Source organism: Gambusia affinis, linkage group LG07 (assembly GCF_019740435.1).
Source record: "Gambusia affinis linkage group LG07, SWU_Gaff_1.0, whole genome shotgun sequence".
Classification (NCBI taxonomy): Eukaryota; Metazoa; Chordata; class Actinopteri; order Cyprinodontiformes; family Poeciliidae; genus Gambusia; species Gambusia affinis.
The window spans coordinates 22,375,560-22,392,222 of NC_057874.1; the positions used below are offsets into that span (position 1 = coordinate 22,375,560).

The following is a 16,663-nucleotide window of genomic DNA, read 5'->3' on the forward strand; positions in this document are numbered from 1 at the left end:
CTTGTAGTGACTTTGAATTCCTGGAATTTGAAGATTTTTTTTTTTTTTTACTTTAACTTCAGTAAGGTAAAAGTTATTCAAACAGCACCTTAGGTTTTAAGAGAGTTTTTAACATGACAAAATTTTAAGGGCAAGTGAGATAGTCTATTAGTGAGCCTTAGAGCATCTTAAGTATCTTAAGGAGGTAATAAAATAGAAAAAGATCTGCCAACAGCAGACTTTGCTCCTCTGTCTTGATTTGTTTTCCATTTTACATAGAGTATGCCAGTGGATCTGGCAAAACAAATATGTTTTGCCAGATCAAAAAGAAACAATCTCAGTTCCTAGAAAACATTTTTTATCAAATAGCAATAGTTTTTACAAATAAAACAATAGAAATTTGATTGATTTAAGTAATAAATAGGCATCTTGCTTATAATTTGACAGTTTTGTTCGTATCAATTTTAAAATAATAATTTTTCAGAATAAAAAGATTAACATTTAAATTGTGAAGTGTAAAATGTGTAAAATGTTTCATAATCATTGCATCCTTTACCTATATTCAACATTTTCAGTGGTTTTAAAATCTTCTGACAAAAAAGAAAATTTTCAACAATACTTGAATATATATGTCCTCTTGTATATCACAAATAATTTCTTTTGAGCAAATTTCTTAAATTTTTTTTTAAATCTTCTAACATGTGTGAAATGATAGCAGCAGGATTACACATGGGGAGTATTCCAGCGAGAGCTTAAGTCAATCTCTAAATTTTGCAGTCTTTTGTCCTCTTATTGTTGTGAATAATTTAATGACTGCTAATTAAATATGCAAGAGACACTTTTGAGTTCCATTAGAACGAAGTGAGGACGTTCTTGGCAAAGCGGAGTAATCTCTAAGGGGTAAAGATTATTTCCAGGCAATTATTTATATATTTCCATAAATATTAGTGTAGCTCTTAATTAAAATAGCAGGGTTTGTGGTAAGAAGATGTATTGTTATTTATTGTACAAAGTGGCAAGTGTCAAAGTATGTAACATAAAAAAAAAATACCACAAGGTGGCAGTAAAGGCTATCAAGCTAAGGGTATCATAAGGGAAATGGCCGTCAAAGAAAATTAAAGCATTTTCTTTTCAGTGGTTGCAAAAATAAACACCATGACAGTATGACTGTTAACTTTGCCAAAACAGACACCTTTCAATTTGATGATAAAAAGTGCAACCATGTTCTATGACTTCTGAATTACTTTAAACTTTTCAGCCATCATATGATGCTTCAGAAATGTTTTGTTCAAAGGCTATAACTACAAACAAAATTACATTTCCAAAACATACATGCATTAAATGTCTTATACCTAAAGGGCACTAACAATAATTCAATTAAGCTTTTACATCCTCTGTTCAAATAGAAAATAATTGTCTAAAATGGTAAAATAAATATTTTTTTGACCTAACAAATTGTCAAAATATTATACGTTCTAATGGCTTTGGTAGAGTGTTTTGTTGTTTTAGAACAAAATGTGCTAAAACACTCAACTGATTTGAATAGTACATGACTCACATTGTAGTCTGTTCCACTGGAGAGTTAAATATTGCATCACAGGATAAAAGTTGCCCTTTAGAACAATTTTCTTTTGATCTGAAATAACATTTTTTCCCTTGTCATGCAAGAAAAATATCTCTTGGGTAATTACTGCTCTACTGGATGTTCAAACAAAGTTAAACTTATTTGTGTTAAACTCCAACAAGAATGAAAAAAGAGGAGATTATCACTGTGAGAAGGATTACCCTGCAGAGACTGTGACGGTTGGAGGACATGACACAAAAGTAACTATAGAGATAAGGAACCTTAGTATTGGAATACTGTTAGCTGTTACAGGAAGTTAGAACAGTCCATTGAGCCACAGCTGCAAAAGTAAAGGAGTTGTATATGATCCATCATTTTTCTTTGCCATATGACAACCATGTTGACAGACAATTATTGTGGTGATAGTTATTAACCTTAGGGTTCATTTGTATTTGCTTTTATATAGGTCATTGCAATGTGGTATATAGCAGGTCCTGTTAAATAAGAATGAAAAAAACTATATCATCCAGCTTTGCTCATAGGACTTCTTATTTTAACCTGTCCTTTGCACAATTTTCATTACATATGTAGAGAGTTTCCACATAATCACAAAAACCTTTGGTTGTGCTTTCTTTTTTTTACTTAATGTTCCAGGTTGGTGGTTTCCTGGTTCCTCCTATCACCACCACCCTTTTGATCACCTGAGGGTAGGACTGCCCAGCTGCTTACTGTCTAGAGTTCAATGATATAATAGCAATCTGATATAATAGTAATCTCCTCACAAAAAAAAAAACCAAAACTCAGCTCCAGATGGTTATGCTATATATAAGTAACCAAAGCTCCCCTTTTGTGTACTTTGGTAGATTTCTTTCTACTTATCTTGTCTTCCTGCATTTCCAGAGCAACATACCTGACCATAAGTTCAAGCCCCATTTGGAGAAATACCCAGAATGGTAAACCTTCACAAACTTAAGCTAAAATGATACTTAAATTATTCTGACTTGGATTACCTACCATCATCCCACCTTACCTCTCCACTAGTCCATACCATGAAAGACCTTGTAAGTAAACTATGTCTTCAAAATAAAATATTTCAGAATTATTTTTTCATTATCAAGTACAACCTTTAGCATTTCAACAACACATTAAAGTCACCTCTACTGACAAAGAACATGAAGTGATGTTGATCATAAGTGGAAAAAAAATGAATTGCAACTCCTTTATTCTCTGGGCATAGTTGTAGCAGAGGATTGTGAGTCTCCTTTGACCAATGTGGAATTGCTCTCACTTCTTTGTGGCCTCTCTTTTGCTTGCTTGTTTGGCTCTGCATTGCCAGTTTTGAATTCACTGCTATTGTGCCAAAAGACTGATCACACCAGAAGAGCAGTCAGAAAACAATGTGTTCATCTCACATTGTGGTGAGCTGCATTTAGTTCTTTATACAATAATATTCCCACAATTTAATTTTGCATCCATCAAGTTTTGTTCTAGCATCTTGTTAAAGGAAGAGCCACTGAAGAGACTTCAGTGTGTCCTTGTTTTCAAGGCTTCTAATAAATTGATGGCTAAAAATATGCATAGCAGCAGAACTGAATAAAACAAGTTTCTCCCTTTTCACCTCTTTCTTTCATTTCATTCCTTGTCCTCTTTTTTTCTTGTACTTTCTATGTTCCTACGGTATCACGACTGAGAGGCTAAAAGAATGAGTCATTTCAAAGAGAAAAAACTGAAAATAATGTGGTTTTAAAGCTTTTCTGGTTCTATCTTGTGTATTCTTATTTTACTTTGTTCTGTGGTGGCAAGTAATTGGTTCATGGTTTGAGTCATTCCTTGCCCACACAGTAGTAAAACTTTTTCTTAAAGACAGAGATAAATATAAATGATGTGGAAATCTCAAATAATAGGGTTGTGTCTAAAAGCTGATTGTGTGGTCAGACAAAAATACTGTCCAAACTAAATGCAGACTATTCTACAAAATATCTATGAATTCTTTAACTTTCAACCATATTTAGTACTTTTATTTTTAATTCCTGAGTGATCTTGAGGAAAGTATAGAAATTTAGATGATCAAGGCAAAGCAAACAACACAAACAAACAAACAAAAAAAAGATCACATTCATATTTAGTCCAGTGATCAGTCCTGGTTCTGACTTGGGATTTTGAAGGTTCTTTTTTATGCTTCCACATGGGTCTCTGAAGTCAGCTAGATCTGGCAGTTTCCAGTTCACACTGGTGAACACGCATCAAGGTCCAGCAAAATAAAAATAAAAACTCTTTACTTACAGTTGTTTTTCTAGCGCATTCGTCAGACTTCAGCTCAACAATTATCTTCAGGCAGAAGCTGTTTGAACGTTGAAGGATAACACGTGATCACAGAATAAAATTATTTGAAGTTTACCACCCAAATTTTTAAAATTAACATGGAAGCACTTTTTGTTTGGTTGGGATTTTTTTGCCAACAACTTTAGAAATGTAGCTATCTTTGTTTTCTTTTGATCAGGTTGTCCGTCCGTCCTTCCATCTGGAGTAATACTTCTCTCATGTTACATAGCATTATGTCCTTTATTGTGTTTTTCTTCTTTCTCTCATCTGTTTGAGGTACACCAACATTCCCATCTGTCCTCCACCTTCCATCTGAAGGCTCAGCTGTCATTGCTGGGATGAAACAAGATGCACGTCTGCATAGTTCTCAGCAAATATTTGGTTAAAAACCAATCTTGACACCCATAGAGTCTCATAGAATCTACGTGTGCACAAAGGCTTTCCTCCAATAGTAGAACAGCAGTCTCTGATGTTTTCAGCAAGCATATGTTTACCATGGTAACCTTTTTTTTCTTTATATTGTCACATCGGCATTGTAAATATTATGAGAATTATCAACTTTCTAATGATTTCAACTTTATAACTCTGAATAAAATCTATGGGTTTTCATCATTACATCTCAAAGCTGATCTTTTTTTTTTTTTTTTTTGGTGTCAGCTGTCGAGACAGTCAAAAGTAGTCAATTTGCCTCACTTACATCATAATCTTACATCAGAGAAGAGCCAGTAGGCCTTTCTCTATCACTGTCAGCACTCACTATCTGATAGTATGCAAGGATCTGTCACAGAGAGGAATAGAAGAGATTTTCCTGGTAGGATCTCATATGACATTAAATCTTCTTGAGATGATGAAAGTCTGCTTCATATCTCACCCTACTTGACCCAGGACAAAATTAACAAATCTTATTTGACAGCAGCCTTTTATAACCTAGAGCAACTACATGAAACATTTATGTCCTTTATTTTAAAGAAAAGATTTAAAAAAAGGAACATCAAAACCACATACAGATGTAAACTATGCAATTTCAAATGGAATAGTTGTATGAAAGTAATATATTCTAATACCAATACAGCCAAGCCTCTGTCTGTTGGAGTCTGTAAACCAGCAAGGACAAGTGACTCAGTATTTCAGACACAAGATGCCCTCTAAGCATGTCACCTCCCACACAACTGAGGCTCCAACTTTACAAAAATACAGATACTGAGGCATGGAACAAGACAACAGCTGTTGCTTTTCTCACCTCTGACCTCATCTCTGCAAAGAAACAAATAGTCTTAAATTTTATATTATCTTCAATTACTGAAAGCTGAATATCTGATTTTATCTGATCATTGACATTATTTTTGTATACCTCGCTCAACTTTTGCTTTGTAATTCAAGCTTCTCTTACTTATTCAACATCAAAACATTTAGCAGTTTGATGAGGTTAGAATAAAAAAAATGGCTTGCTGAGAATATAATTGCACACCAGATGCAGTTGGGTCACCCTGTGTGTTGAGTTACTGAAGTGATGTCCTGTGTTTTCATGTGTCATGGCCAAGGACACCTCCCTGAACGTGGAGGAAAAAAGTGCTTATGCTTTCTCTCTCTCTCTCTGTTACCTAAGGGGCGGTGCAGAGAACCTTTCTGTTGGTGTTTTGAGAAGTCTATGATTTCATATAAGGAAGGAAGGGTAACCTTGGCTATTCATACCTGTCTCTTTTCTAACTCAAAGAAGAAGAAAAAAATCACAGTAATTAAAAGTAAGATATTAAACCAAGAAACAAAGAATAGTTTAATTAAAATTCAACATCAGATGCCCATCCGTTTAGAACTGTGTGGGACCAAAAAAGAAAGGAGGTATATTCTTCCACAAATTATAATTTCAATGAAAATCAAAACCCCTACAGTCAGTAACCTCAGAGAATAATACATTCCACAGTGGTTTCACCCATCTGTCCTCTAGCACAAGCCCCTGCTTTAGTCCATAAAAATGGAGTAAAGACTGAGTCAATCCCTGCTATATCTGCAGCATAGAGAATAAATCAGGTGAAACTGTCTGGATATTGGAAAACATCAGTGGCTTGAATTTTGAGTTGTAATCTTACCATCATAAGAAAAACACAATGCCATTTTTTATCATTTTAAATCAAGTTTTAAATATGCATATGAACTAAACCAGTGTTTTTGAGGGTTTTTTTGTTTGTTTTTTTCAGCAGCATTTAATGCAGTAACTGTGAATCAACTTTGTGTTACTGGGTAGGTGTTCTAATAATGCAACTGGAAAAAAATGGATTTGGAATTTGAACAAAAGATAAGAGTAGAATGGCTTTCAGAAAACAAAATGCTGATATTATTTAAGTGTTGAGATTTCAGTGTTGTGATTTATTTTAATATTCCGCCACGTTGGACAGTTTTTAAAATAGAATGGCTTGTTTAAAAATAATTTGTGACAAGACTGATGAGGTCAGGTCGGGATTGTTGGCTGGACAATCAAGTTCAGGGATTTCTAGTGAAGTTTTGTCTGTCAACTTCTTTTTTCTGAAATACCATGTTATTTGTTTATTAAGTCCAACAAGGTGGACACCTACAATAAGATTAGTGTTTGTGTCATCATTCTGCAGAATATTTTCCTAATAGCCTTGGAGATTGTAAATATTGTCCCTGTAACTATGCTGTGGATGCTATTCTAGACCTCATGATTCCTAATTGTTAAATCATCACCTTAACTAGTGGAAAGTCAGGCCTCATGTGCTTTAGAAGTTGTTCTGTGTTTTAATTTTTTTTGTGTGACATGCTAGATGAGTTCTTAAAGTAATTTTGGTAGGTCATTCCCTGGAAGATTCCCCATTGTTCCATGTTTTCTCTATTTATAATTAATGGCTCTCCGTGGTTAGCTGGAGCTTTAGAAATGGCCTTGCAACCCTTTTCAGAATGACGGATTTCAATGACTTTCTTTTTCATCTGTATTTTAATTCCTTTTATATAGGAACATTGGCTGCTTTTTACCATCATTGTATCCTAATTCATTCTGTCACACAGATCATGGTTAAATTATTTTTTACTCTTTGTGTCAGGCAGTAATCATGCCTGAATGTGGCAAGAGAAATTAAACTCAGCTTTTCAAAGAATGTAGTTAATCCCAGTTAGTACCTGATGAGTGGATCAATTAAATTTTGAAATAGAGCAAGTTTGGTTTGGATAGCTTATATTTTCTTTATAAATTAAATCATAATTTTGCATTTGTTTGATGATCTGAAACATTTAAGCAAAACCTAAAGAAATGTGCAAAGGAACAAATCCTTTTTACAACATGATGTCTCTGACATGCAGAACTTGATATTAAATATTGTATGACCATTAAAAATAATTATTTATTTCCTTTTATATGCTTAATAAAAAAATACTTCTCATTCATAGTCCTGTGTTTCTTGGAATTGATTTAGCTTTCTAAAAACTGTGGACACAATTATAGAGTCTAATTTTTTCTTTGTATGTATTCTACTGAGCCAAAAGCCAGTCTGAGAAAGGAGGTGAGTGGATTTTAGTAGCTTGAATTAATTATGCCATCAAGTAGTCTTGCCATGCCAATCAGTGCAATTACTTGCCTGTCCATTTCCTGTGCACACTTTTTGTGGGTAATTGCAATTTTGGCCAAAAAATTTGAGCAGCTTTAGTATTATGCATTTTCATCATAACAAACTCACTGCCTGGATGAATGAGGACCTTCATTGAAATTCAGAGCTCGTTCTGCTCTCACAGCCGAGGCACAAAGAAGTGTACAGCATGCAGTTCAAATGAAATCTTTGTCACCATACTTAAGGTAACAATACAAACACCACAATTCTCACTGCACACATGTCAGTGCAATGCCATTTGTTTAGTATTGCCTATGAGAAATGTCCAATTTTGTTTATCAGTGGATTAAAGTGTTCTCAAATGATGTTAAACAACCATAATTGTGTAAATGTAACACAGTCTGAAGTTAATTTACAGTTGTATCTTAATCAATATGATTAAAACTAAAAGGCACCTGAAAAAAGTAAAAAATAAATAAATAAATAAAAAACAACTTCTTGATAATCTTGGAGCAGCAGGAAAAATCCAGTCTGATTTAGAGAGCAATCCAAAGTTGCCTTAACTAAACAGCACAGTACATAATAAAAACCAAACAAATTACTGATGATTTAGCTTAAGGGCAGGAGAACCTGTGGTTGTCTTCTACTGCTGTTCTCCTCGTAAGCACAAGGTGAAGGAAGTCTATGAGTGACGATTTACTCATCTGTTATCTGTTTATGTTTTCATTGGTGTCTGATTACACCTGCCTTTATATGCAAAGGTCTTGTGAGCTTTCTTTGTTGGAGTGTGTAGTTGATATTCTTCTGTGACATGACCTCTATTTTGATTTTGTGTGTTGTTTTTCCTTTTCAATTCTACATTTCCCTTGCTATTTTTGAGTTCACGTCTCTTGTGCCAAAAGGGAGCTGTGGAGTCAGCAAACATTGGCAGAGGTGAAAAGCCAGACATTTCGCAGTTCATTTTTTTTCTTTTGTTTGTTTGCTTGTTTTCTTTTTCTTGGCAAACCTTGTATTACATTTATAGCAAATTTTGATTGTTTCTTGTGTACTCTAACAAAATTGCTGACTGCATTTCCACAATTTTTTCTCTAGAGGGTTGCTGGATGCAGAGGCTGCTCTTAAGTAAGATGAACACTTAAAACAGGCAAGGCAGATAGTATAAGGGAGATAAAAGGTTTATCTCCCTTTTAGTATCACCTTTCTTTCATTTCACTCTTACTCATATTTCTCATTCATATATTCCCCAAGCTGATACATTGTCTCAATTAGGAAGATACAAAGACAGCATCATTTTAGTAAAAAAAAAAAATCTAGCATACGCTTCTTTCTTGCTTGGAAAACTATAGCTAATAGCACAGATTTTTAACTGGTTATTCTAAGTAGAGTGCATCCTATTTATACATTAACACAAATAAACAAAGATAGACTGCACCTCTGATGAATAATGAATTTTCTATATGTAAAAAAAAAAGTTATCAAACACTGACATCTTCACTAAAGAAAATCATGCAACAAAACTGACAGAGTAAAACAGTTCTCTCATTTTGCTCAGCATTATGAGTACTTATAAACAATATGTTGTTTAGCTGCCTGCAGTGGTAGCAGCAATGTATTCCAGTAATGGGTTGGTCAAAAACTTGATTTACCAAAGGATGTTGTTACACTACTTTAATTTAAAGCAATAAGGTGTGTATTGAAGATAACAACTTGGTGTAAGGGTTTAGAAAGATAAACCAGCATAAAATGGGAAAATGTATAGGTAAATATTAGTAACTGTTACTTCTGACTGCCACTTTGATTTTGATTTCTTTTTTTTAATGACAGTAGGACTCTAAAGTCTCAAGTGTTTAGGGGTAGGAGTTTATAAGTTCTCACTTCTTCCTACCCCATTTTGAGCATGATATGTTAACTGAAACTAAAAATCTATATTTTTTCTTCTTTCTTATGCACTTCTTGTTACTGTGCACTATTTTATTTTTATATTTGTATCATGTTCGAATAAATTTCATTTCATTTCATTTCATTTCAATTTATATATGTTTATGAGTACATGGCACCACACAGTTAACAGATCAAAACTATTAAAAATAGTTTGATACAATGAACTATTTTGCTCATTGAAGGTGATTTTTGGTATACTGACAAACTCAAAAATGCAGGGCAAATAGATTTGATTGTGAGGAAATTAGGGGATAGGGTTAGGGCGAGTAATTTGGCAAACATCAAGTCTTTTGATTTGATCCCTGTAGGAATAGTGCATGTGAATTGGGACTAAGTGTGTGTAATATACAGTGTTCAACTGCTTCACTTACATTTGCCTCGATGTCAAGATTTTGTTGCATCTTTATCTTCCTTATTTAAGTATTAACTTAATTTCCAATTATTGCTGGAAATTTTATTTAAATCCTCAATATGTAATCCCTAGAGATTATTATTTGATTTTATATAAAGAAAGTTGGTTATGGATTCAGGTATTCATTTTCATTTTCAGGTATCCCAAGGGGGAACTTTTTTTTGTGCAAAAACATATTGGATTTCTTTTCACTCAGAATTGTAATCACTGTCTGAATATTGTCAGTCTCCAGCAGTATGCAATGAAAACCAACTCAAATCATTTTCATAGTTCTTAACTCCCTTGAGTTAGTTTTGTGTTGGAGCAAAGGAAGATAGGTCGATTGAGCTCTTTGGAGCTTTATTTTTGAATACCATCTCTTTCTGTTATGATGCAAAGCAAACCTGCAACACAATATACAATTTTGCATAGGAGTGGTATTGGCTGATTCTGTCGTTTTGCTTTGGTAAATCAATTTTATTTTTAAATTGTCAGTGATTTGAAAATAGTGTTGTCTTCTGATTGTATTGTATTTCACCACATTGAACTAGATTAGAATTATATTTTTTTCATTTATGTATTTTAATAAAGATTACTATTACTGTGATCTGAAAATCTCCAAAGTCCATTAATAATTCAACAAAAAGTGCACTATTAATGTATCATGGCCAACAGCAAAGACAAAAATAGGGTGAAAACCTTTTTAATTCTTTTCAGAAAACATTTTGAATTTTTTATACTTTTATTAAAGTTGTATTTCAGTCATTTCACTTTGTAGATTTCTAAATTAAATAAAGAGGGAGTCATACAGTACAGTTCAAGAAGTCTGTATATACAGATACAGCAAGGTCCACCATGATCAAAATAAATACATGATATATTTGCTGTTTTATTTAACTCAACAATACAATGCAAGCTTAGCATTTCATCTCTTTTATATGAACAATTTTAAATATATATTTTTTTGCATTTTAAGACAGAATATGACTCATATGGGCAGTTGAAGGTTAACTAATAGAGTACGTGAACACAAGTATAGTTAGGAGTAGATAGAGTATAGCAGCTATATCAACAGCTTGCTTGGCATTCTGTGCACATAACAGCAGGTTAGATAAATGAAAGCAACAATATCTTACATCATGTACAGTGGGAGGAAGCCACATCGGCATGCATGTTAAGATGCAACTGTCCTTTATCTCCACATAGTATTCATTAAATCTGTGTTCAGTGTTTGAAAAGATCTTCATATACATACGTATAACATTGCAAGACGGGTTTTCATACTAAATAGTGTTCCATCTCTCCCTGTGTGGTAGCTTGTTCATGATTGGAATAATATATCAGGCAAACACTGCAAGAGAAAGGTGGCCATATGGCAAAGGAGAAGGGTCATGAAATCATTAAATGGTTTCTCAATTGCAGAGAGCCAGTTACGTTTGAGTTTACAGGCCACTGAATGCAGATATGCCTTTGGATGTAAGTGGCAAAAATAATGAACGGTTGAAGACGGGAACATTAGAGAAAGCAGCCAAAAATGTGCAGATAGGGTGTTTTTTTTTTCCTTGTGCTTTAAAACATAAAAATGCTTTTGGTCTGTGTGTGTGTATTAGAGTGCATGTGGATAGGTGGGAATGATGTGCCAGTGGGTCTGTCTCGGTGAGACCATGTAGGTAGTCGATGTGACATTCCAGATTCAGTTGTTAGTCATAATCCACCAGGAAGCTGAAGAAACATAAATACAGAAACAGAAAGTTAGATCCAAGGATGAAACAAAACTATATTGTACAACTTGTGTTTACACCACCAGCTACTATCCATTAATCTAATTGGTTGAGCAATCATCTAGTTTACATTTCAGTAAGCAACAGCAACAGTTTTCCTGCTTGGGTTCTTAATTAAATCTTTGACAGTTAAATGATAAAAATGGCCAGCGATCTATGTTGTCAGTTCTGAAAATGTATACTTCACAGTACTTTCAAGTCAATTTCAAATCGATACAATGAGCTAATATGTGTTCATAGGTCACCATTTGAGTGTACAGTCTATATAATTCTAATTATATAGACTGTTTTTTTAGTTAGTTCCCAAGAGCTTTCCTCAATTATCCTCCTAATTTTAATGCATATTAATGATGGTAGAGAGGTGGTACACAGCAAAATCCACTGGACCTAATTTGGATTTCTACATAAGAGTGGTGTGTTAAAAAGTTAATATTACTGTTTAGAAGCTGTAAAAGTTCCATTTAATGAAGCAAATGAGACTTTCAATTCCCAGAAATAGCACTTTAGAGAGAAAAAATGTTTCCAAACACACATAAGTCATCTGGCAACACTAGAAGATAGAAATGCTTTTAAAAAGTCAGTGTAAAGTACTGTATTTAAAATAAATAAAGGACACTTTCAACATGTGAGATTTCTAACTAGTTTATTGGGCCTTTTAATCTCTTCCTCAAATAAATTAGTTTGTCATTAGGTGAATTCTTCACCTGAAAAAAAAATCTAATATATGATCAATAATTGAAGATTTTAAAATAGAAATGGTAAACAACAACAACAGCAAAAAAACACACAGGCTGGTTGGTATACAGCTCCTCTCTCATGAAGGCAGAGTTCAGACCTTTAAACTCAAGTTGGAAAATCTTGCAGCTCCTCCCAAGAGCATCATTAAGGTGTGTTTTACACCATGTTCCAAATTATTATGCAAATTGGATTTAAGTGTCATAAAAATGTAATTTTTTGTTGTGCTATTAAATTTATAGATGGCATTGTTTGTTCTTGTTCACTGATGACTGCTGTGCAACCCTGGATGGTCCAGATGGACGCAGTAGTGGATTGGTGGTGGATGGCCACCACATCCCAACATGGCTGTGACGTCAGCAAGGAGGTGATGGAGTCATTTTTTGGGCCGAAATCCTGGAGAGAGAGCTGGTCGGCCCCTTCAGAGTCCCCGAAGGTGTGAAAATAACCTCAGCAAAGTATATGGACATACTGACTGATCACTTTCTTTCATGGTTCAAAAAGAAGAGCCGTACCTTCTGTAGCAAAATCATCTTTATGCATGACAATGCACCATCTCATGCTGCAAGGAATACCACTGTGTCATTGGCTGCTATGGGCATAAAAGGGGAGAAACACATGGTGTGGTCACCATCCTCCTCTGACCTCTGACCTCAACCCTATTGAGAACCTTTGGAGTTTCCTCAAGCAGAAGATCTGAGGGTGGAATGCAGTTTATATCAAAACAACAGCTCTGGGAAGATATTCTGACACCCTACAAAGAAATTCAAGCAGAAACTCACAAGTTCAATGGATGCAAGAATAGTGTAGGTGATATCAAAGAAGGGGTTCTATGTTAACATGTAACTCGGTCTGTTAAGATATTTTTGATTGAAATAGCTTTTGATTTTAGTACATGTGACCACTTAATGCTGTACATTCAAAGAATGACCATTTGCAGGTTTTTTTATAATCCATAAAATGTTTAGAAAATCTGCTGTGCATAATAATTTGGAACAGTGAATTTTGAGTTTTTTATTTTTGAAAAAAATACTATTCTCATGGGGAGCTTTGTTCAGTAAAATTTTATTTATACTGTAATAGTTCATAACTTGAAAATTATACTGACCATCATTTGCATTGACCATTTTAAAAAAATATGAGAAAATATCACTTGCATAATAATTTGGAATAATGTGTGTTTATTTTTCTATTACTGACCACAGAGTTGATCTGGTCCTACTTTTGTGACGTGGATAAGTAAACCAGTCTCTCTCTTCCTCACAGTGAGCACAAGAATCCTTGGCAACCAAATGTCTTTCTGATGTAGCGTAACGACAAATTCATCGAAAGAAGGCAGTTGAAATGAGCATCTCACTGATATTTGTTTAATAGCCACTTGAAAAAAAATGGTTTTACATTGTTTATAATTTCAGAATATAATTTATGTTGTTCCTACTGTACCCTGAAAGGTGCAAGACTATTGAGTTTATGCTTGAAGCAGTCAGCATCCATACATGGGGAAATCACAGATGTGGAAGTAAACAACCTCGTAAAGTAACCTAGCAACTGGCAAAACTTACACCACCCACGCAGCTAAATCAACATCGCCCAATGAACATGCAAAGAGGGAAACACGTTAAGTAAGACAGGTTCATGGTACAAGTACATGGAGTTCAGTCTCGCCAACAACAAGTTAATCAAAAGTCAAGATGGGAGAGTCACAGCAGTGGCCTGGGCTCGCTGTGAATCATGCTACTCTAATGGTTACTGTGAAGTCAATGATGTGATAATGAGCAGAGTGCAGAATGTGTGTGCGTCATGTAGAAGTCAGTTTGCCAAATATAATTAATTCAAAAAATATATAGAAATGTGGAGAGATGTTTGAGTTTGTTGTTGTTCCAAAATGCAGTAAATTATAAGCTTTGATTGGACAGGAGTGTTTTCTTCAGGTAAATTAATAATAAATGAGAGGTTTGCGAGATTATAATGAAACATTTAGGTCAAAAACAAAATAAAAAACACCCCACCATTTAAAAATGAAGGGCCTTATTGTTATGATCTCATCATACCATATCAAGAGGGAAGTGTCTCTACTTAGCACAGTCAGAAGTTATGCAAAACTGAAAAATATGTTTGTTTTTTTTTAATATCTCTCATGCTGTTCTTTAAGTTATTTATCTGTTATTATAATTATGGTATTTTAATACCACAGATTTTCAAACTTATTTTATTACTTTACCTTAATACATCATTGGCATCTTATCAAGGTACTTTTTTAAATTAACTGACAGTGATATGAAACAGCCAAAAATAGTCTGTCTTTTATTAAATTGCTTGTGAAAGTATTAAGTATTCATATTAATATTTTTTGTATGACAACCACAATCTTCAATTAAGTGGCGACTCTCAAGTTTGAAGCAGAAGGAAAATGCTACATTGTTTTCAAAATTTTTGGCACATAACCATCTGAAAAATGTGCTGCTACAGAGAACAGCACAATGTTGCCCTGGGCTTCTTATGTTTTTCTTTCTGCTACTTTTTCTTCAGTCAGATGTGTGGAGGACTTAAGTAACAGTTTGTGATCTCTATCCATTCTCCCACCTGAGTTGTCCATCTCTGCATCTCCTCCAGATGTTACCATGGGAATCCCCTACTCAGAAATACTCAGTATGTCAGTTTAGGTAGAAGTCATGTTTTACTGTAGTGCCACAGTTTTGTTTCAAAAAACTAATCCTACTTTAAACATGTCCACAAAATGTAAAAGTTTAAAGGTTTATAAATATTGGTGTCAACTTATGTTTCTTCTTCAGGAAATGTAGAAAAACAATACAATTACTCAATTTAGGCTTGACATCAGCTATTTTTTAAGCAGATGCATTTGTTTAAAGTTTTCTTCAACACTTTTACAACATACTTCACTAAGCCCTGTGCATAAACAGAGTTTACTAATTAGGGAGAATATTTACAGCTATATTAATTTTGTTATTCAGGCATCTTGTTTTTTTATTTATTTTTTTTAAGAATTCACTTCAATAGAGTTAGTGCTGGACACATACAAGGAAAAACAGCCCTGCTTGCATGGTGGGAAGCAACTCTGAAAGCACCAGAAATGTGACTGATCTAAGAAGTAATGAGCAAATTAGCTCATAACGAAGACAGAGCGGCTAGCTTCCTCTCCCTGAAAACTAGAGCTGGATTCTAATGTGGAATCACTTTAAAAGAACATTACATGGCAGCACTGGACATATGAGTCATACCAATAAGCACATAGAAATGTCACCATCCCTGAGAAGAAAAACTGTCATCATCAGAGGCTTCAGGGCCGTTTTATATGTCTTGAAGTCACCCAAAGCAGTGTTAACAGATCATGTTTACATTGGAGAGTATAATTAAAAGGGGAAAGGTAAATGTCTGATATTTTATCTATTTGGGGTGTCATACTTTATATGGAGATTAATATAAAACATGTCCTGTGTGTTCATCCAAGCACATAATGCCTTCAGTGTGACTTTGTAGAATCTAATTCTTTTCTTAATCTAATACTCTTTCAGCATTTGTTTTCTCAATTTTATAGAACAGTAAAACTTGAAAATTTCTTTTCAAGGTCTTTAAGCTTTGATTAGCACTCCTTATTTTCTCAGGACTTCATACTAGATCATATTTCTATGGATCTCCCCTTGGGAGGCTCAACTCTTATTAAATGTGACTTCTTATAACTGTGATATATTTTCAGCAGGAAGACAGTACACTGTCAAAAGAGGTTATCATAACTCATTATATGTTGAAGTGGGTGCGAAATGTTCCCAAGGCGATTCTAAAGTCTTTACAGAACCTGTGCTTGATTGTTTTTAACAACTCAAGCCTAAACAATCTATTGTAAAATTTCATATTATATGTTGCTGTGTATACCCTCTCTGCTGTGCAGTGGAACAATGGGTGCTCAAACATTATCATGCTCATGTCACACTATATAAATTGGATTGTGAGTCCAGAATAAGTTTAATTGTCATGCCAGGCTGTATACTGTGTACATAGGATTTTGTCAGTGAGGTCTTGTGGAGCAGCAGAAAAAATCAAGCTGTATTTGATCATGTTTGTCCATACTAAAGTACACACCTTCACCATTTTGCAAGGGCCAGTTGTCTTTAGATTTAGTGTTCCCAACTCTAATGAGCTCAGGCTGTCAGAAAGAAGTATGATTTTATCCAATCGTTCTACTAGGTGAATAATAAATATTTATTTTTGGAGAGTTTGCTTTTAAAATAAGATATTCTAAAAATGTTTAAATGAGTTTGTATGACAATTACGATTCAGGCTCCGTATTTGTCTATTGTTCTGTTGCAATGCTGCTTCTTTAAAATCCTTTTACCTGTTTTCGGTTATACAAGACACAGAGGTTGTGGAGCAGGTC

General features: G+C 34.2%; 1 protein-coding gene across 1 annotated transcript in view; it reads right to left on the reverse strand.

The window, feature by feature from the left end:
* Positions 1 to 10,441: 10,441 nt before the first annotated feature.
* Positions 10,442 to 16,663, reverse strand: part of necab3 (N-terminal EF-hand calcium binding protein 3) — a 34,052-nt gene continuing 27,830 nt past the window's right edge. The window contains exon 13 of the mRNA XM_044122012.1: positions 10,442 to 11,476. Coding sequence (XP_043977947.1) covers positions 11,448 to 11,476 — 29 coding nt within the window. The 3' untranslated portion in view covers positions 10,442 to 11,447. The remainder of the gene's footprint in view (positions 11,477 to 16,663) is intronic.